Source organism: Glycine max, chromosome 7 (genome assembly GCF_000004515.6).
Source record: "Glycine max cultivar Williams 82 chromosome 7, Glycine_max_v4.0, whole genome shotgun sequence".
Lineage (NCBI taxonomy): Eukaryota > Viridiplantae > Streptophyta > Magnoliopsida > Fabales > Fabaceae > Glycine > Glycine max.
This window is the reverse complement of record NC_038243.2, coordinates 1,185,008-1,207,915: the sequence shown is the minus strand read 5'-3', so window position 1 is coordinate 1,207,915 and position 22,908 is coordinate 1,185,008. Positions and strand designations below refer to the sequence as shown.

At 31.1% G+C, this 22,908-nt stretch overlaps 1 protein-coding gene and 1 pseudogene across 1 annotated transcript; both read right to left on the bottom strand.

Annotated features, from left to right (window-relative positions):
* Positions 1-7,100: 7,100 nt before the first annotated feature.
* On the bottom strand, positions 7,101-10,597 carry LOC100793822 (auxin-responsive protein IAA16). Its single transcript, XM_003530030.5, has 5 exons — positions 9,597-10,597; positions 8,577-8,869; positions 7,822-8,011; positions 7,490-7,554; positions 7,101-7,371 (listed from the first exon to the last, which is right to left on the bottom strand). The coding sequence occupies exons 1-5, from the start codon at positions 9,980-9,982 to the stop codon at positions 7,352-7,354; spliced, it is 954 nt and encodes a 317-aa protein (XP_003530078.2). The 5' UTR covers positions 9,983-10,597; the 3' UTR covers positions 7,101-7,351.
* Positions 10,598-14,887: 4,290 nt separating this feature from the next.
* On the bottom strand, positions 14,888-22,258 carry LOC100798743 (hexokinase-1-like; annotated as a pseudogene).
* Between the last annotated feature and the right edge of the window lie 650 nt (positions 22,259-22,908).

Here is a 22,908-nt window from a genome sequence, read left to right as displayed (position 1 = left end):
ATACTCCACATAATATTTTATATTTTAGTGGTTTCAGGTCATATAATACATGTTATTGACGTAAAATGCACTTGCGTAAAAACTTTATTCCTCAAATCCATAACCTATGAACTTACACACATATATAGGTTTTAATACCTTGTTTTCACTCTTATTAATAAATAAATATACAAGACAATCAAGTCGTGTACTTATTATTCTTTGCATTTGACTTATTAGCTAGTCTTGGGGCTTTATCATGTTTGAATGAAATAGCACAATAAATTAAATGTTTCATATTCTTTAAATAAAAGTGAAATGCAAATGTAAATAAATTTAGCCAAAATATACTGACCTCCATGGCTTACACCAATATTATAGACCATAGTTTTGAAAATCGCACTGAAATAGTCAGTTCAACAAAATTAATTGGTGAATCAGTCTAATTTTTTTATCTAAACAAAACACAATACCAACATTAAGAAAAAATGATGAAAAAATAGAAATTTGGTAAAACTAGTAAAATTTGGCAAAAATAAGCAAAAAAAAATATTTACAATATATTTAAGAAAAATATTTTTTTGTATACAGTAATTGGACAAAAGTTTGAACTTATGATTTCATGCATTCTACTTAATCCTTCTCACACTAGACCCAAACCTAGTGGGTTTTAATGAAAAATATTTAATACAACATTATTTGAATTTTTCTTAAAGAATGAAAATCAACCAAAAAGACTTGTCATTTCTTAATTTTATATGATTTTTTTATTATTAACGGATATTTTTTTATATTATTAAAAAAATAAAGTTAAGCATTATTATTTGATTTAGACATTTGTGTCTACTTTAATATCCAATAACCTATAAAATGGTATTTTATTTTTATATTTTATTGTTATAAATTCATGATATTATGTTTTTCAATGTCATTTATCTTTTCTTCTTATTATTATCATAATAATATCAGTTTAGTCATAAATAAATTTTGAATTAATGCCTTAATCAATTTAACAATTGTTTTAATTTTTTGGTGTATAATAATTATACTAAGGTTTGAACTTATCATCTCATACATGTTATGTTGATCCATCGCTAGGCAAAGCTCTAGAAAATTCAATAATCCTTCTGGTGGAAGAAAGATTATAAAAATAAGAAAATTATGGTGTATTTTTATAACAAAAAATAATAAGCAAAAATAATTTTCTTTTAAATTTTAAATGAAAATTATTTTTGAATATAAAAAAATCTCAAAATAAATATGGCTGAAAGAATGAAAAAGAAAAATATGGAAGGTGGAAGAGTTGTAAGAAAAAACTAGTTAAAGGTCTCACTTTTTTTCTCAATAAATTTAATTGTTGAAGTGCAATGAAAGTTAAGGAAATACTAGTTGTTGCCATTAAATAGGGAATGCCTCAAAAAACATGCCACTCTCTAGTGGAAGAAAATAGTGGCCGTCTCTACGGTAACTAAACCCCCACCATCATAATCACCCGTTTCAATTGAAATTAGTGATGTCATGTTGTTAATTGTTTTAGTACAACATAATCTTTTATAAAAGATAATTAATTTGTTCTATTATAATTTTCGTATAAAGAAAAAAATTATTTTAAATTTAATTATTATTTTAGCTTTTATATTATTAATTATGTTTCTTTATTTATATCTCTTATAATATTAATGATGAACTTATGAATGAATTAATTGTAATATAAGATTAATTTTATAAATTTATTATTTTTTTATTTTTTTTTGTTTGTATAAATTAACTTAAGACAATTATTATTTTGAAACAAAAAGAATTCTAAGAATACTTTATTTTTCAACCAGTACAGAATCATTATAACTGGAAAAAAAAAACTTTAAAATTTTAACACAATTATATTGTTAGGATTTAAATTTCACACTACTTATTAAATTAAACCATAATAATCTTACAGTAATAATTCTAATTAGTTCAAATAGAATTATTTCTTATGAAAGATATATGTAATTTTAAAAAAAACTAATATTATCTAGCTTACTCGCACCACACAGTTGCTAGCATGTTCGAATTTACACTCTCAATTTTATAAAATTAATTTTAATTCAAAGTTATATTTTTTTTTCAATTCCTACTTAAATGTACTGTTAACAGTAAATTTGATTGAAATTATTATAGTAGAACATGTTCCTAAAAGCAAAACATGTAATCATATTACAAAAAATACATTTACAGTAGTTGTTAGGAAACATTCAAATTCACCATCTATTTTTCTTCTCTTCTCCTTTTATTATTAGTTAATTTTATGTGTGTGTGTGACATGAGGAACCATTAGAAGCGCTTTGAAAGGGAGGCTTGATGACAGTGACAAATGAACTAAAGTACTAAGTGTACTAAACAAGGAAGCCGAGTGAATTTTTTTGAGATTTTTTTTTCTTAGATACTGTTTCGTCCAATCTAAGCATCAATTTTGAATTTATTATAATTTATCCAGTATAGTCATGACTCATGAGTCACGTAATAATAATAATAATAATAATAATAATAATAATAATAATAATAATAATAATAATAATAATAATAATTGGATATAAACTAAAGTGATCGATGTTGGGGTATGGTTGACACAGATAGAAAAAAGCAGTAAGACATAAAAATGGGGGTCTTGGGCGAGGCCCGCACGTGGACTCAAGATAAGTTGTAAATCTGTCAGCCAGCATCTTAAATCTTAATTACGACAAAGTATAATAAACAAAATTGGTTTTGAAAACCTAAAAGGTTAATTTAAAGATTAGACATAAAAACTTAGGAGCTTTGGGTAGTTTATACGGAATGTTATATTCAGACTATATTATTGTTATATATAAAAAAGTACGATAAATCTGTAAATATTTGACATTTTTTAACTTATAGTAACTATTTTTTTAGAATTAAATGCTTCAATTATAATTAGAAAAATACAGTAGTTATGTTTAAACTACCAATACTGTCGTAAAGCTTTAAAAAATTATGAATAAACTATAACTGTAATAAATTTTCACATATTTCTGATCTTTATAAAGAGAATGTCTGCAGGAATCAAAATCAGAGAGTTGACATTAGATTCATATTCATAACTAATGAAACAAACTTTCGTTTTCAATACAAGTATCTTTGTTTTGTACTTAAAACGATTTTGTTTAAATTGAATCTTTTTTGGCAGATTTTGAGTGTATAATTTATTAACTAATAATTTAATAATATTTTATAGGATTATAAATATTATTATAATGATGCTGTCAAATATATATTAAATTAATGATACTTTATATTAATGAATATTAAAAAATGAAAAAAAATGTAATATCACTTACACTACTGAAAAAAATAATAATAAGCATCTTTAAAAAAATGACTCTTTGATTTTGAAAGACGAAAACATGAAATGAAACAAATATAGTTTTTATAATGAAAAATTGTTTCAAGATCATTTTCAATCACTTTTACATATAATATGTTAAGGCCATATTTAAAGCAAGACATGAAAAAAAGAGGGGGGAGACAGCAATAGATGCCCCATATCATGATGAAAGGGAATCGTTTGCATAAAATATGTTCAGCGAGGATAAGAAACTTAGATGTCTCATTGAATTAATACCTAATCCGTGGAACATAATACGAAATCAATGTTTCGGCAAATAATAGGTTGGGCCCATAGTGAGGTCGGTTGCATGTGAAACCCTTCCAAAGCACACGTCATTGTCAACAAATCATGTGTATCCAAGGAACCATGCCATCATCATAAACCAACTCATTATTTACGCTTCAACGTAATAACTAATAAATAAAGAGAAAAAAATGTTATATGGAAAAAAATTTACATAATCATCTAATTATCATATATTGTATAGGATAAATTTTATTAATTTTTAAAATAATTCAAATGATAATTAAATAATAATATAAAACTATTTTATATTATTAGTACGTAAATTCATAAATAAATTAAGCAAAAATATTCATTATTATTATTTTTAGTTAATAAGCAATCAAATCGTCCTCACCGAGAGTGGATTTGTGGTGCACAATAGCATGCTTCAATCAAGGTTTGCGATTCCACTATTTAATACCATATCCCTCATTCCCTCTCACCCATAATTCTTTTTCTTTTTTTGTTATTATAAGGTTCCCCACAACACTTGGATCTTGTCTGCGAATGCCCCTCGCCATTGAGTGAAAACTTTGCACCATATATTTAGCATTCCTTACAACAGAAAGGATATTTGGTTTTACTTTGTTTTAATGACGAAATTAATGGTATAGCTATAATAGATATTTTGTTACAACAAACAGGAGTTGGATAGATTAATTGCTTCTAACAAGCTCGATTATTTACAAAACGAAATCAATACTGGCTTAATAAAATTTCATTTAAAAAACTATGTGCCTGTTTTGATCAAAAGTTTGCAAACTTAAAGCTTGGTTGACTTTCACTTTATAAATTGAGTTTGTAAAAGCAATATTTTCTTTTCTTTCATTTCAAATTAATTTAAGGTAAAGTTCAGTTTAAAATCAAATTCAGTTTTACTTTTTAAACAAACATTGAGAACCTTCCAACTAAAAGCCAAACATAACTTTTATAGTGTGTATTTGTTTTAACATTTGCACACAAATTGAACATGACTAAGACAAAGTATTGGATTGGCGTTGAACAACCTTTTGGACGAAAAACAAAAGCAACTATAGTTTTAATTGAGTTTAATTTTGATACACGAGGTAAAGATTTTGGTATTGTCAATTAATTAAAAATAAAAATTATCCTGCATTGCAAAAAATCAGCAATATTTAATTATATCACAATATATCATTAGATAATACATTGTCATAGTCTTCCAATTAAATTTAGAAATTTTGTCAAATAAATTAGTTCCATAGACTCAACTTAGTGTATAACGTGAGTTAGTGTATTGATTCGATTTTTCATGATATATTTCGTTCTTTGTAAAGAGATTGAATACGAACGCTCATAATGAATACCATGCGACTTAATCAATTGGATTGACTTAAAACGCACTGATACCTTACACTTTACACCAGTGATGAATATAATTGGACAATTAAAACTCAATTCTAATGCCAAAAGAATTGTGTATCAAGTAGGGGGTTGGTTGGTTCATAAATAGTAATTAAGGGTACATTAATTATACAGGCTAGGCATTAAATTGCAACTGATCAACTAAGCCGATTTATGATTGTGACTTCTTTTTTTTATCATTATGTAACTGTGGGTTTAATTTTTTTTTTTTTCCAGAGAATTTAGGGATAGACATTGACGTAATTAAGCAATGAATTCTAATATTGGCACCCCCTCCCTCCCAATGAATTCTAATATTTGTTCTTTTTTACGTTGATGATCAGTTTATAGTTTTATACTCTACCAGAAGTTCTTGTTAGTATCTGTGTTTTTTGTTTTCAAAGATTCCAGTGTTATCTAGTCAACACGCGTATAAAATAATAATGTTTGATTTCAAATATTTTTTTAATTGAATTTCAAATATTAACTAATATTATTTCATATGCTATAAATAATTTTAGCAATTATACGTTAATTTCTTTTAATTACATTAATTTTTTGGTACAGGTTCAACTATGTTAATTATTTTCGAATATGTTTTATCATTTATATATTAGGTTTTAAATAAATTTGATAGATAAAATAATTTAGTTATGAGAAAAATTAACTTTTTCTATAAATCATTGTTAATTTATGTGTAAATTTTTGCCCCCTAACACTTTTTCCTGGTTCCGCCATTGGATACAATATAAGTCATTATTCAATCTTTATTTGACTGAATGCATGCATGAATACGTTCTATCCGTGGCAGCAAGGAAACTAATCCAGGTCAGTAATGTCCAATTAACCAGCAACAGCCCTATAATCTAATATCTATATATACCTTAACCTAACCTCAAATTGAGTAGAAGTTATTTCATATTTCATATTCGATCAACTAAATGCACTTCGTCGGTTAAAAGAGGGAAAATAAAAAAGTCAAATGTGTGTTTGTTGCCTCTTTTTCAAACCAAACAAATTGTATGCACATGTGGTAGCATGCTTAGTTCTTGGTCCACACTACTTCAACTGTTGAAGTTGAACATTAAGCATGTCCATTCCATCGACCAGAAAATAAATGTCACAAAGGGACCATATTGTCGTGGGTTTGTGCTTTACCGTTAGATAAATATAAACAAGTCCTTGGTTGGTGTTTCAAAGCTCCAAAGGACAGGATTTAGGTATGTTTAAAGGCGCTTAGGTTTTAAAGAGAAAAGAAAAACTGAGAAATTTTATATTGTTGATAAATGATTTCTAATTAGACAACTTTGTAAAATGATAAATTAATATAAATTTCATATTTTAATTTTGCATTTTTTTATAAATATTTTATACTAATTCTTTTCAATTAAGATTAAGGACTGCAATCTCCAAATTCATGTGTATGAACGAACTTTTACAAACTAGGAGATAAATGAAAGGGAATTGGTGTGAGTTTGCTTCAACATTTACAAACTTAAGATATGTTTGTGTAACCTTTGTAAACTTATGTTGGTAGCAAAAGGACGTTAGTAAAAATATCACCATTCCTTTTGCGTTTATTTTTTGTTGGTCCATTAGATTTTATCTCAGAATTCATGTACAATAAGTTGGATGATAAACTAAACATGCACTTAATTTTTTTTGTTAACTTTGCAGAACTAGTTTAAATTAAATTTAAATTGAAATTATTCTTATCTTGAAACGTTAATCTCAACAAGTTTGTCATGTTGTAAAACTTAATATAAAATTTCACCGCAAAACTATTTTTTTTAGCTTCTAGTTAAACGTGTTTTTGAGAGCAAAATCAATTTTCCGCATGTTGGGACATGCGTTTGAAATGTTATAACATGTAGCTTCTGCATCTTTTTCTTTATCTGACATGAAAATTACAAGATATGTTGCTTTAAAACGCAAAGGCAAACACATGCTTTAGATATTGAACAACCAATTTTTTTTCTTTCCAAAATCATATTCTCTGCCTCCAAACTTGATTTTCGAGTCTCACCATTTTTCCAAACATAGTATCAGAACGCATGGCTAGATAAATTAGTGGCAAAATCATGAGTGCACACATCCGTGAAGTTTTCCTTACCCCTTTTTTAAAGTGCAGAAACAAGCCAAAACTTAAAAAAACAAATACTAGTACATTCATTCATTACAAACATTACTTATAAATTGAACATTGTTGTCTAATCTTCAATGTTGAAAGGAACCAAAATGTCAAATAAAAACACTCTTCAGTCTTCAATTTTCAGCATGGAAGAAGACCTCAAATTGCTTAATCCTTCATTTCTCATTGCCAAGTCAAGGGTGTAGCTAGTCTTGCTTACTACCAACTGAAAAGTGAGAACAAGAAAGTTTCTTCAATCATTGATCACAGCCAAAACAGAACATGGGGAGGGGGATATAAATGAACCAATTCTTCTCAATTAAGTTAAAAAGATTCCGACTCACGGGTAAAAGCAGGAAGATCAGAACTCTTCAACACCCTCAGCCTCTTCACTGTCGACACAAACATGCTGCCAAGCAAACACGTTAAAAAAGAATCATATAAAAGCAACCATATCTGCCAATCACAGTTTTCTAGTAATAACTAAATCATAAAATGAAAATTAAGCAATAGCGTATATAGGAAAAAACCAACTGCAAGAGTTATCTATGGTTTATTGTTTTTCATGCTGAAACATACTCCACTGCATGGCAATGTATCAAACTATAGTCATGGAATATAATATTGAATAGAATAAGATAAAAATGCATCAGATCCACAATGATAAGGTGCTTACTGCCACGGCACATCTCCAACAAGCATCCTGTCTCCTTCATTATCCTCATAAACAAGAGTATATTCCCCACTTCCAACCAATAAACCCGTATTGGATTTCTCTTCCTGTTCCTTGTTTTGAATTCCACCAGCACAGGAATCTCTTTGACCAGAACAGCATTGGGAAGAGGCAATATGAGATAACTTCATCTCTGCAACAAATTTCATTTTCACAAAAGAATTTAAAAGAATGGAAGCTAATTGGTAGTATAAATAAAAGATAACAAGAAAAGTTTAATGTAAAAAAGTTGTTAGGTGATTTTTTTATTTTTACTATAAGCTAATGTCTATTCAATTGCTGTAATCAAGGTTAAGTAAGATTTATGATTGGTTTAGATTAGCATCTAGCTGTTAAGATCTTTTTGATTGACATAGGAATTTGATTCCTTATAACTTTATAAGTGTTCATGAAAGAGTTAAATGAGAAAGATTGTGACAAAGTTGAGATCATAACGAGAAGTTTATCCAAATTAGCTCTTTTCCTTAAAGGTTAAATTGTTGAATTGTCATAGCTAACACAACCACACATTTTGCCTTAAATTTAATAGTAATATGTTTATTAGTCGGTCAAAAGTTTTAGCTAACAAAAGGATAATAAGTAGCTTTCATTCCCAGTGAAACAAATCTCCATATTATGTCAACAACAAATGAATAAACAAATGTGATTAAATTGACCACAAGGACACACTTATAGGACTGAAATGCCAAGAATATTACCTGCAAGGAGGCCCCTAAAGAGCTCATCAACAGCAGAGGAAAGTTTTTCATAGCTGTCATAAGCATTGATGTCCACTTTTCTCCCAATGGCGACACCATCCATATTGATCTTCACAAACAAGCCTTTACCTGAGTTGTCTGTAGGTTTTTGGCTAGCAACCTTGCCTGGAACAACATTTTGATGTTGCTGCTGGGACCCAGAAGGCAACTTAGAATTAGAAGTGCTTCCACTTGCAATGTTCTTCCTGAAGGAACGAATTGGAGGCCAACCCACTACTGGACCTGAAGCAGTTCTGTTTTTGGTGGGCCCATGTACAAAAAGTTAGGCATGGATAAACAGTAAAAATAACAAGCACTACCCTAAGAAGACAAAAGCATATCAGAATCATCACAACTCACAAGTGTACAATTGAGTAATCATTCAATTTTTCTCATATTTATCACTACTCATTGTTCTATTCAAAACCACCAAGCAAGCTAAAATACCCTTTCATTTAACCATTATTGACCAAAGAAGATAGTGGAAGAAGAGTGAATGGAGGGAAGATAATAGAGGCAGGGTGAGATATTCACATCCCATGCCAATGTCATATTTCAAAATTAGATAACAAAGCCACATAATAAAAGTCATGCTATGGTTAAGCAAATATACAGAAACCATGTTGCAATTAACAATGAAATGAAAAGCTTCATAACAATTTCTTCACTGAAAAGTGGTCTATAACATTATAATCTAAAATAGTATTAGAAACACAGCTTTGCATGGACTACATTATGAAAGGTGATCTGGAAATGAATATTCTCTTAAAAGAAATTGAATAAATACATAGATACAAGCAAGATTTTAAAAAATGGTCTGCGACCACGATATTGGTAGCAACTTTAAGGTTTTTTGGCTCACTGCGACCACAGGTCGTATTGGCCGCATTTGCCTGCAATTTGCGGTAGTATTAAAGATCGCAACAAAACTACAACTGCAATTTTAAAGCCTTGAATAAAAAGAGAGAAAAGCAGGGGTACCTTTTGGACACCGCTGGATTTGCACAAGAGGGTGAGAATGACTTCTTCTCTACACAAGAGAATTGTGACACATCCTTTCCCATCAGTATCATGTTTTGCGGACTTGATTGGAGCTGTAGAAATGATGAAGCTTTAGCTTTAGCCTGGTCTTGGTGATGATAGGATGTGGAAGGCCATGCAGAGGGCAACATAGCTCCACCTGGACCTGGCGTGTCAGAAGTAAAAATTTTCTGAGTTGAGAAGCAACCAAGAGTGAGTGGTGATTCATTTCTACGTCTTTCTCTGTTGCATTTTCTGATGCTTTCATTGAGAGACTCTTCACCAGGTGGACCAAGCCTAAGCTCCAGCTTCCTCTCCTCTGATGACTTGTGGCTTCTTTGCCACATCTTGCTTGCAAATTGCAGTTGTGCTCCTCCCTTTTTTTTTTATAAACAAGCTTCAGGTTCTGGATTGAAACAAAACAAGTGCTTGAAGCTTTTGATATCTGAAAGAAGCACCTGCCACAAGAATCTATGATAACTATGCCACGTACTAAGAGACCAAATCCAAGACAAATATCATCGCAGCACAACAGACACCCCACCAAGAGAAAAGAGAACAACAACACATTCAAAGGCAAAGCAAAAAGGTAGAGAGGGAACTATGTATGTGATGGCATGGAATTGTTGACTAACTTTGCTTTGCTTTTTATTTTATACTATTATTCACACGCTTGGTGGGTTATCTTTCTTTCCTCTTTTTAAGGAGAAGGGGGTGGTCATTTTCAGAAGTGGCACTGATTGATAAAACAAACCAGTGAGATTCCCTTTTGCCTAACATTAGCAAAGTGGAATTAGAGCATGGAGCACGCAACCTGAAGCAACAAAGTTAGGTTGTTTAGCATTGGAAGCAAAGCAATGCAAGACTTGCTGCAGCTAGCTAGCGCTGACCCCTCATAAATATATTCCTCATGCCTTTGACACGGTAAGCTAAGAAATTGCACTCTACTCCAAACATGCCCCTCAAAACTTTTGCATCTTTGGTTGGTGTCAAAGTTCAAAGTTAGAATAAAAAGAGGGGCACTAGTAGCACACTCAAAAGTTCCTTCTTTGTTGGCACAAACACAGCCAAAAAAAACCACTTTTGTCAATGATTTTTAATTATTCTAAAAGCTGTTTAGTTAAGTGCCGGTTAAATTGGTTAGATAATACTTCAAATTAGACATGAGCACGTAATCAAAATTAAATTAAGTTAGTCACATTTTTTTATATGTCAAGAAATTGAATATTGATGAATGAAATTGCCATAGTGGCTTTTCTGAATTTCTTTGTTTTTTTTTTTCCTTTAAACTTTCACAAGTGAGAGTGATTTGCATGATCCATATTCCGCAATAAACACGCAGATCCCATGATTTTTGTCCGATCTGTAACTCTGTCATGTTCTGCACTTTCCTTATTTTCTGTTTCTCCACATATCTCTTCATACAATATATGAGACTGATAATACTCTTTCTGGGCAAGGAAATTACTAAATAAGGGTGTGCGAGCTTTAATTGAATAGGCAAGGTTTATTTTCTAAATATAAAATATGAGATATAACTTACTATTTATATATCCTAAAAAAAACTTACTATTTATTATTTAATATTAGGTGTTTTTTTAGCCATGGCATAATTTTTTTCTTAAAGTATCATTTAGCCTGAAAAATGTATTTAAAGACTTATCTGACAATGAAGTTCTTAAATAAGTGTTGAGTCAAAATACTTAAATAAGCTAGGGATTCAAGCCTTTAAAATAGTTATGTAAGATTACAAATATGTCCTCACACATATAAGGCAAATTAATATAGGTAAAATAAATTAATACTGGCATCAATAATCTTCAAATTTTAAAATAGTTATATAAGATTATAAATATGTCCTCAGTTTCAAAATCTATTTTGATTGGATATTATTTTTAACTTTTTTAAGACCTGACAAAACACCAGGTAAAAGACTATTAAAAATAATTTTGAAATTGATGGGATTCATTTGATAGATTTTACACTATAAGAACTTATTCATCTTCTAACTTTTAAACCTAAATTAAAATAAGAAAATACTAAAACAAGTGTTCTTATCATCTTGATTGAGGAATTAAAAGTGATTTCTTTTATGAAAAATATTCTCAATGTATTCCTTTCATGATTTTCAAGAGTGTAGATCCACTTTAGTGAAATGAAACAGTATTTAGAGCAGTAAGTAATTTATTGGCCAGTTTAATACTAAAACTATGCACCTAATCTCACTAGATCTTTTTTTATACACACGTGCATTATTTTATTTCGTTTATTTTATCATGTTGTCCTTTTTTTTTTTAACAACACCTCATGAGAATGGAAAGGAATATTGAAAGAAGTATGCTATAATATAACTTAAGGCATTTAACGTATTCACAGTTTTACATATTAACGTTTTTAAAAAAAATGCAGAAAACAAATAATACTCTAGAACGAGTATAATTTTTGTTCTTCTTTTTTTATCCTTTGGAAGCATTTAACACTTGTGATTATTTATTATAAATGACTTTCTAAAAATAATATGACCATAGAAATAAAATAATATTTTTAGAAAAGTATTTAGTTTAGTATTTATAATATCAGAAATTATCACACTCACATTATTTAGCGATGGACCTTTCAAGTAAAATAACAACAGTGCAATCGAAAAGGAATCAAGATGCTTACAAGTTAGACTCCCATGGATTTTGAATTGCACACGAAATAGCTTCCTTCTTTTTTCTATTTTGAATGTGAAAAGACTCAAAAGGTAAATAAAAATAGAGAAAAAATAATAAAATAGAATAAATGTAGGTGTGTATTTATAAAAAAAAACAATTTAGTGTGGTTAGGTGTATAGTTTTGGAGTTAAACTGGCCAATAAGTTACTACTCTAAATATTGTTCCATTACACTCCAGAGAATCTGCACTCGACTTTCAATGCATTAAATTATGATTGTAGATGAAAAAAAAATTTATTGATTTTTAATTAATATCCTTAATACATATTAATATGATGTAGATTAAAACCCTTAATAAGTCAAATAGACAAACTAATGAGATGCCTAATTGTAAACGGCAAGTGAAGATCGAACTTGGCCATCAATTTACCTCAAAAGGCAAGAGTGTCACATGGCTGCTTCCTAGTCCAACTTTTGCATACTTGATCCATAAACTCCTTTAGTCCTATCCAATAATTTTGGCATAAATGGTATCATATCCTAACCAAAGTATTGGACCAGTTGATGTGAAATATGATACTGAATGATGTTAAGGCTAACAAGAGAAAATTGCAGAATTCTCCTGAAAGAATTAAATACATGAACTTAAAGAAATGGTGTAGAGTAAATTAATGTTGCAAGATTGGCTTAAATTAAAGTAAAGGCTGTGTACAATTCAACCCTCCCAACTCCCAAGACTACTGCTACTGGTGCCATAAATGGACAAAAAAAAAATACTATAATTGATACAAACCCCAATATCATGATCATTATTGCTAACCATCAAGGTACCGGGAGTGAGAGGCTGCAAGAAGGTGTTAGTTCTTTCTCAAGAATACTAAATTGCTGGTAGTAATAATTTTTTGATAAGTCGAGTATCGTACTATAGAGATTTTGTTGCACTTATGTGAAGTACTTTTCAGTTTGCAAGTTGTAAATTTAGTGTATAAAATTAAAGGCAATTTTTCAAGTAAGGGATAATAAATTTAAAATAACAGATAAAGAATGATAGATAAGATAAAGATTTAAAGATAAAATTAAAGGATAAGGAAAAAGATAAAAGAATTAAAGGTAATTTAAATATAAGCAACTACTTCTAAATTAAAGAAAACTAAAGCAATAAATAAAGAATAAAGTCTATAAAATATTACTAACTCTTTTTTTTTAGGAAAAAATGTAAATTATATTAAACCCAAAATCATACAATAATAAACGGGGCATACCCCGCAATTAAAAAAATCAAAAGTCTCCATAATACAAGAAGACATATATCAAGATGCTAAAACAAATGCAACAGGTGCGCTTGTCTATACATAAGAAACTTAATCTTGCTAATAACCTCTATGACCAAACAGGGGATAACTACTTCTAATAAGACCAAACAGTAAAATAAGGAATAACTAATTCTAAGAAAACCCAATAATAAAATACGAAACAATAAAATAAGAAATAAAATCTATATAATAAAATTGCTAAAACCTAACAAGTCTAATCAACCTAGATATATGGATTCAGGATTTGTCTGTTATCAATACTAGTGAACTGATTCTGTCTCACATCTATCCATCTACTTGCCCCTGATGTCTCATGATGACAAGCCTACCTTAATTACCTATCTTCCAAATGCCCTTTGCGAAGACTCAATAACTAAGACGGTGCATTAAGATTAAATTCTAGATGTTTGTTAAAGCATGGGCATCAGGTCAATGCTAACCCTATGATTTCTTTCTTTTATTGTTCTATTAAGCGTTACCCTCTCCCGAGTGGACTAACCCTTAAAATCGATTCATGCATTCATTCCTTACCCCTAATTAAGCTCTACCCTCTCCCGAGTGGACTAAAGACTAACAGAAAATAAAGACTGAGATGCAGAATAAATAAGAAAGAAAAACAGATAAAAGATCTTGGAAGGAAAACCCTCTAATGATAACCCGATAATTTCTTCCTTTTATTGTTCTATTAAGCGTTACCCTCTCCCGAGTGGCATAACCCTTAAAACAGATTCAAATATTCATTCCTTACCCCTAACTAGGTTTTACCCTCTCCCGAGTGGACTAAACCCTAACAGAAAATAAGGTCCGAGATACAGGATAAATAAGAAAGAACGATAAATAAACGAACCTGAAAGGAAATCCTTTTTTCATTGATAACTCTTGAAATGCTCCATACATCATTGGCTTTTTAGGCATGTCAGGCCCTAGCTAGGGGTTTAACCACTCATAGTCATGAGGGCTTTACAATGAGAAGGGGATGAAAGAAAGGTAATAAGAATATAAGAAAAGGGAAGGAAAAGGAGAGAACTGAGTGCCAGAAGTCTGAAAACTGAACTATGAGGAAGTGTGTTCGTTTTCCAAGGCTGACCCTCTTATTTATAGGTGCAAAATTGGGCTTTGGGTCATCGTAGTCTCGCTGAGCGCGAAGCCTTGCGCTGAGCGCCACCTCGCGCTCAGCGCGTGTCGTGCGCTTAGCGCCTCGCCTTCTTGCACGTTGGGCGCGTCCTGCGCTTAGCGCCTTGCTAGACTTGGACTTCTTCTGATTTTCTTCTTTTTTTCTTTATTTATGTTCCTTTTTGCTTGTTGTACCTCCCTTTTTCACATCTGCAATCAAAATTCGAAATTAATTAATTCTTTTCAAATTAAAGCAAAAATAATTGCTAAATAATTAATTCTAAGTTAATTTCAGACCGATTTTCCACTATTAATTTACTATTATTTAGCAGTTATCAGAAGGGCAGCACCAATTCCTGAACCGTCATTGGAATGCTCAATGATAATACTTTCGGAGATATCTTCACCAACCAACTCTTTAAGGGTATTCTCTAAGCACTCGGTGTACTCAGTGTAATGCTCAAACAATCCACCATCCATGGCTATCACATTCTTCTGACCCACAACTTCACTGATGGTGTCTTTTCCCAACTTCTTCAGGATACCTAAGATTCCAGCAGCAGAAAGACGAGCACCACGTGTGGCAATAATATTGCAGATCTCAACAACCACCTTCCTCACTTCCAGGGAGGTATCAGATATCTAATATTGAAAAAGAGGGAACAAAGTTGACCAAAGTTTCCAATCACATTGTGAATTATATAAGTTGGAAGTCTCAACTTTTTTTTTTTTATCGAAAAATGTTAATGTGTTAATTTTGTTTGAAATCTCAACTTAAATCACACTAGAACTAAAATATTAAAAATTTAGACTCTAATTATCTATCAAGCACCAATACTTCAATTTCCTTCACGTATCATATTGATACTCTTGGCCTTAGATACTTCAATTCGTATTTGTCAAGTATTTAGACCTTTAATATAATGAAAATCTAAAATAACTACATATGAGACAGAAACATGTGCAATATAGAAACATAGAGGCATTGTCCTTTATGAACAAAAAATAGAAATTGTCATCTTTATTGCTGATCTCAAAAAAGGAATGAAATTGATACTATTTTTGTTTGTAGACAATAGGAAGTGAGTTATGAGGACAATGGTTTATAATTTTTATTTTATTTTTACCAGTGTCTAATAAGTAAGAAGAATGTTATTAACTTAGATTTACAGAAATGCAATTATATTATGCATTTATTATGTTTTCTGATTTTATATATATATATATATATATATATATGTATGTATTTTACATGTATCGTATTTTTATATATTTTTAATAATGTATTCATATTGAATTCATATAGCATACATGTATCATATTTGTGCATCATAATTGATAACTAATTATAAGTTCATAGAGAACCTTAACATCGCCATCAATTGAAATAACTTTCTAAAGGTCAATGTACACATGCTGTAAAAGACTTGTTGGAAAATCTTAATCCAAACAGAATAGAGAGTTCTATATACCAACAAAATGTTCTTCAGTTTGCTTCCAACCACATTGAGATCAGCATTGCAGACATGTCAGGTGTTCTGCACATCCAATAACAGTAAATTTTGTCAAATCAAACAACTCCTAAGTATCACTGATGGACCAATCAGTGAAAGCTCCAAGTTTTCAGCATATTCTATATTGTCTCATGGCAGAAATCTAAAGGAGGTTAACATGAAGGAGATTTACAGCAATGAAACATAAGCAACCATGTTCTAGTACCTTTCACCGTTGTAACACGTGCAAGACTCGCTGCCTATATCCATGGATTCACCACCGCCATTTACTCGTTTGAACAGTCATCAAGTCGAATCATCGGCTCTAATATCAATTGTTAAAAAACCGAGGGGAATAAACATTACACCGGGATTTATGGGTTTTCGTCTCATTTATATGGTGTTCAAACTTCTCATTTCTACTCGATATGAAACTTCACTTTTACCTCACACTTGTACTCCAACATTGAGTACCTCATAGAGATTGAACCAATAAAAGGAAAAGAGAGATATGTTCAAGCATATGCATCTTGTAATAATATTTTAGTTTACAAGGCCAGAAACATAAAAATTCTTTTCCCAAATCTGATGTTCTGACGGTAAAATTTATTAAAATAACATGAGGAAAATGTGATAAGATCATAATTTAATAGGGATGGCCCTTTATGCATCCTCTGATACTACCGGATGATGACCTTTTATGCATCCTCTGACACTATCAGGTAAAAAATGCAGAGCCTCAGATTTGTGTCTCTGCTATTGCAGGTGGAGTTTGCCCCAGATTCTATATCTCTGATTAGCAATATATTAATCAAGATTAAGGAAATTAAAATTGAAATCTAGCAGGGTAATGCTTTGTGAGTGGATGATGTTTCGGTCAGAAAGGGATAAAGCACTACATAACCCATTGCATTTGCTGTAGAAACTAGCCATGTAGGATGTGTAGGTCCAGTAGAGGATATTAATGTTTGTCAGAGTGAAACAACACCAACACTAAATAAAGGATAATATAGAAATAGAAGTTTAGGGACAAAATTGAAGTTGGAATGAAACATTGATGATAAAACCAAATTTTGGCAGAAAGAATTTAAAGGATTATAAAATTCTAAATCCAAGCCATCTTTAGTATAACATGATTTAGAACAAATTTTGTGTCAAATATATTACACCTTTAACTTCATTTAATTTATCACTGTTTAAAGGATAAAATATCCATATTCATAAATTAAACAGAGTGAACTATAGCAATGGTAGCAGAAGTCATGATACACTAGACTCATGAAACTATGTTACAGAGTCTATTAATTAAAACTCTCAAATTAGAATATCAGGGGGAACACACACAAAAAAAAATCGATTAAGTTTATAAGTAATTCAGAAATATTTTTCCCCAAAAATTTGATAAATTCCTTATGGTTAACTAATTTGGTCTGTTATGCTAAGAGTGATTACCAAAATGATATGTGTCCTTGTAACCATAAGAATTTTACTATCAGAAAAAAATGCTTCTATAAAGACCAAAAGATTACATAGGAAAAGGAAGATAATGATGTTCTAGAAGCATTTTTTCATATAGAAAAATTCTCCTTCCTTTCCCCTGCCAAAATCTCTGAAGTAGATTAACATAAACTGCTTCAGTGTCTAAGGGCATACTGAAGATTCATCAACAACTAAGAATCCTACTCCACATGCGAGTGGCTGAGGAGCAATGAACAAAACTCCCCCTTAATTTTCCACTATGATGGCTATGACAACCTGTTATGAACATTCGTGTAGCACCAAGTTTCAGGCCTAGACACAAATACTTTTTGTTACCTATAGTGAAAGCAAGAAGCAGACTCATCCTTAACAAGAGCCCCACCTAGAGTAACACAGATTTTTCTGAAATAGTTTCTTCCTAAGGGGAACTAATTGATAGGATCATAACTAACAATTACTAACAATTATCCTTATTAAAAGTTAAAAGTAGAACTAATAAAATTCTGTTACACAGAATCTTATCAAGACAAAAACAATAAACAAAACTTAAAATTTAAGAGAGATAAAATAATCTTAGTCAGTCAAAAATTATGTTGTTCTCCTCTGATGATATTGTTTCCCCAGAATGCATCCACATCACAACCTTATCAGCTGTAAGATTCTTTGTTTTTCTCTTCTCTAACCACTTTGTTTCCTTTGACAATGGACAATAGCCAAAAGGATACTTCTACACTACACTTTAATCCAAAGCCTTAGATTTAAGGGTCTTGTCTTCACTAATATAGTGTTCAACCTTCTTATTCTTACAATATGTGAGATTTCACCTCACACTTGTACTGAAACACTATACGAACAATTTCTCCCAAGTACAAGCCAGACGTCATCTTCTCAAAAATCTGAATTATGGTTGAAAAATGATTATATAACCTCATTTACTAAGGCAGACAAGATGGAGCTAATAAGCAACACAAACTCACCTGATCACTAGGATTTAAACTCTCGGCATCTAATGCACAATCATACTCAGTCAATGGAAGGTGTGATGACCGGAAGTTTCCCCACTCCATGTTGATAGCCTAGAGTCATATCATATATCAAAGAAGCTTCAATATTTAATCTATCATTCATATCAAATAATATGTAACCTTTGTTAAGACTAAGGACTCAATCAAAGGAAAATAAGACAAGAATTGCTCACCATATCTCCAGAATCTGGCAAAGGACCGTGCCATTTTTGTATTGCTGGAACACGTTCCACATAGGCTGCATTTGTACCAGTACCTAAAATAATAGCATTGCTCTGTTTGTGTATCGACCTCCTGCTAGTGTCCCAACTGTGTCATTGACCTAGTATAGATACTGAATATCAGTAGACAGGGAAAGAAGTAAAAGATAATACCCTGAAAAGGCATTTGCCTTAAGATCTATAAAACATAAAAAATAAAAACTAAGATTTGAAAGTCTTAGTGATCTTTTTAATTTATGCAAAAGTGCAAAACTTTCAATTACCAGAGCAGTTACACACATGTCAAGGCCTTGTCTCTGAATTACTTTTGTTAATTCTGCCACAACATATTGACCAAACCTATTTAAACAACAACACTAAGTTTAAATTTAAATGCAAAGGTGAAAGAATAGTAGTTTCTAGAATCTAAACCCTCCATTCTCCAAAATCATTAGTCTCAACACTATTAACAAGTAGTAGATAAATAAGAACTTCCGCATTAATGAGTTTAGGGGAGTTCACTTCATCAACACTGTCTGCAAAAATGAAAAGAGATATGGAATATATCTTACTAACAAATTTCGATAGATGGCGTTTAAAATCAATAACATGAGAGATTAAATATTAGAATCTCTTGAACATATCCTCATTATGGTGTGTAATCCATTAAGATTAGATAATACTTAGTATTATAATATTGATTTGTGATGCAAATTCAAATTTAGGGTTTTGTAAATGGAGACATAAGAATTAATCATCAATAAATTATACTCCACAGAAAAGGAGATATTCAATCTGAAAAAGATGTAAAAGGCATCAAAGAAATCAGGAAATGGGACTAACTGTGCCATCTATGTTGAAGCCTTTTGTCCACTTGATAAGGTTCCCAGAAGCAAGAGACGTTTGCATGACAGGAAAGGAAAAGGTAAAACCTAGCTCTCTCTGCCTACCAGGAGACACTTGAAAATCTTTGGGCAGCAAATTTTCCTAGTTCTGCTGCAATATAGTCAAAGAGTTCCTGAATCACAACTTTTTTAGATTGGTTTTGTTTCTCATATGATTTACACAAAGATCAACAAGTGTTAGGAAAAAGAGTAAACAGAACCGCTGGTAGGCAGAAGGAATTTCAAACTGGTAAGGAAAAAAAAGCTTGCATCTGATGTCCCAACCATCAAATTAGGAGGAATTGACACCTCGGTGATTTCTTGACTAATAATACCAACATCCTTGTCTCCCAATTGCACACGTAACATGCGAACATTAGTCCCTCCAAGATCCAATGCATAATATAGTCCTTCCTCATTCCTGAAAAGGGAAGGGATGCATAAGAACCACTAAACAGTATAATATTTGTTCACAGCCCCTAAAATTTCAATTTTTTCCAGAACGAGTAAAAAAAAAAAAGCACATTCACCACCGAAAAGTTTAACAGTTGAAGTATGAAATGTCACTAACTTAATTCTCTTTCACAACTACCACATGAATATGAATTCGTGAGATATTACTGCATCTGAAATATGACAATGAAAAACCAATTACTCCTTAATCACCATCTTCATTGTTACTTTGCAATTCCACATCACTTTCCAATAGTGTTACAGCAAAAAGGTGAAACAGCAAATTTCATAAATACAAAGGTTGGATTCAGCATGCTCTCAGCTTTCTTCTTTTTGGTTAAATCCAGGGTATCCTCCAACAAAGAGATAAAGACGTTGTCTTTTTTTGTCTGCAAGAGGCAAAGACTAATCTCTTGCTCTTGAACACCGACATCCATTCAAGGAACTAACTTCTTCCGTCAGATGTTTTTCCATAATCCATATACCAGCATGGAATCGAACTTTTAATCAGTGTGTTTAGGAACAAAGTTATCTACTTATTTGTCATTCATGTCACACATGATGGCATGTTCTTAGCTTTCTAGCCACCTATTCTAGTAACACAAAGGCATACCATTAACGAGTGGCCACTGACTAATGCAAGTCACAACTTCCTTTTATAGACATTGCATTTCAATAATCAAAAAGCTGTAATAATTTATAATCACCATTCATCCACATAGTAACAAATCTAGCATCTCCACAACATTCAAAATTTCATGAGAGTATGTTTGGATAGAGAATTTTAACTGAAGAAAGATTCATCAGAGAATTTGAATTTCTGTAATCTAGAATTCATTGTTTGGATGTTTTTTTTGAACAATTTAAAATTTTAGAATTTTAAAACACAATTTTAAAATGTGGAATTTCAATTTTCTTCTAAAAGGTGAGAAATTGAAATTCTCTTCTTACAGTCTTATTCGAGAAACACCGTATGAGATTATGGAACATCGATCGGGTCTGAGCGTAGAAGAACACGTATAACTAGCACACCAATTATATCTTCTTTTTTTTTCATTCTTTTTTTTTTCACCCTCATAATTTTAACTTTTTTTATCCAAACACAAAATTTTAAAAATAAAAAATTTTTAATTGAGTATTTAAAATTTTTAAAATTTAAAATTTCTCAGAATTTTAAAGTCCTCCAAACTCACTGAAGGAATGTTTTATGGAAATGGATTTATATAATTATGTTGATCTATTAAGGAGAATGACATTGAATAAGATCTTATATTAAAGGTTGATTGGATCAAGAAAAAAATGCAATGCAATAATACCCTGTTGGGAGCTTAGCAACGTAAGTGATGAGCATCTTGAGCTTGCTACCACCTTCGGAAGCAAGACCAGCGTGCATCTCAACGTTCATGGCATGCACAACCAGCTTCAGCTTCAGCTTCCACGTTGGCTTCGCAATCTTCTCCTCCAACTCCTTCAATATTTCTACTGCCCTTCCCCACCGTTGACATTTCCTCACGTTCCTATGCACCGCCGCCGCCGCGGCCTCCGTGCACGCTCCAATCACCGTAGCACACACCACCACCTTCCTCAGTTTTGCTTTCTCGGACTTAACGCACAACCAACGGTTTCTGTTTTATCATGCTCGCGTCATGTATATATTTAAACAGAAAGCGCAAGTAAATAAAAAATAAAGTATTATTGACCACTGCGACTAATTAGGAAAGCGAATAACGAATTTAATTAAAGTGATTGTACTAAAATGAATGACAAATTGTTGTGTGTAATGTAATGCTTAACTCAGAATTTATATTTTCGGTAATTGAAATAATTTTGCTTGATGGTGACGTGTGTAGGAAGCGAACAAAATTTGGAACAGCAACGTGACAAAAACAAAGCAACTTGTCTGCAAACTATATCCTCATCGTATCCTATGTTAGAATTATTTCATCGCACGTTGTGGCTAAGACTGGTTTAAATAAACAAATAAAATTGTACTTGTACCTGTCCATTTCTGTACACGAGTTTACCGGGAAATAAACACGAGTGGATTTGATATAATTTTGTTTTAAGAGTTCTTTTTATCCGGTTAATCAATTTCTTAATCTCTTACACATGAACTACTATAAAATATGATCACTTTATTATATCGCTGCACCAAGTTGGTATATACCAAAAAATATAGGAGAATTACTGGCTTTCTTCCTTCACATGCAAAATAGTAGTACAAAATTTTTCTGGTGGGTTGTTCACTTGTTTATGTTCAGTTTGACAAACCACTCAATTTTACCTCGAACATGATAATTTCAACTCAAGATAAGAGTAAATGAGTAATAGCATTTTGTTACTCTTTATGGTAAAACCAAAAAAATTATGCTATTGATATTGAATATGTAATAATTATTTTTTTTTCTCATCATCATATCACTCATCTTACTTTTCTCTCGCTTCTCGAGTTACTAAAAAAAAAAAGTCAAAACTTACCCACACATAATTTCTTAATTTTGTAAACTGAGTACAAGTTAGAAGAGAAACAAATTTGTTAGTTTCCAACATGAGAATAAGAATCAACCTTGTCCACAACAATTGGATTTAAGTGGAAGTAGTTATTACTGGGTTAGTATGTTTCTATAATATGGAATCATAATTTATTGGTGTATAT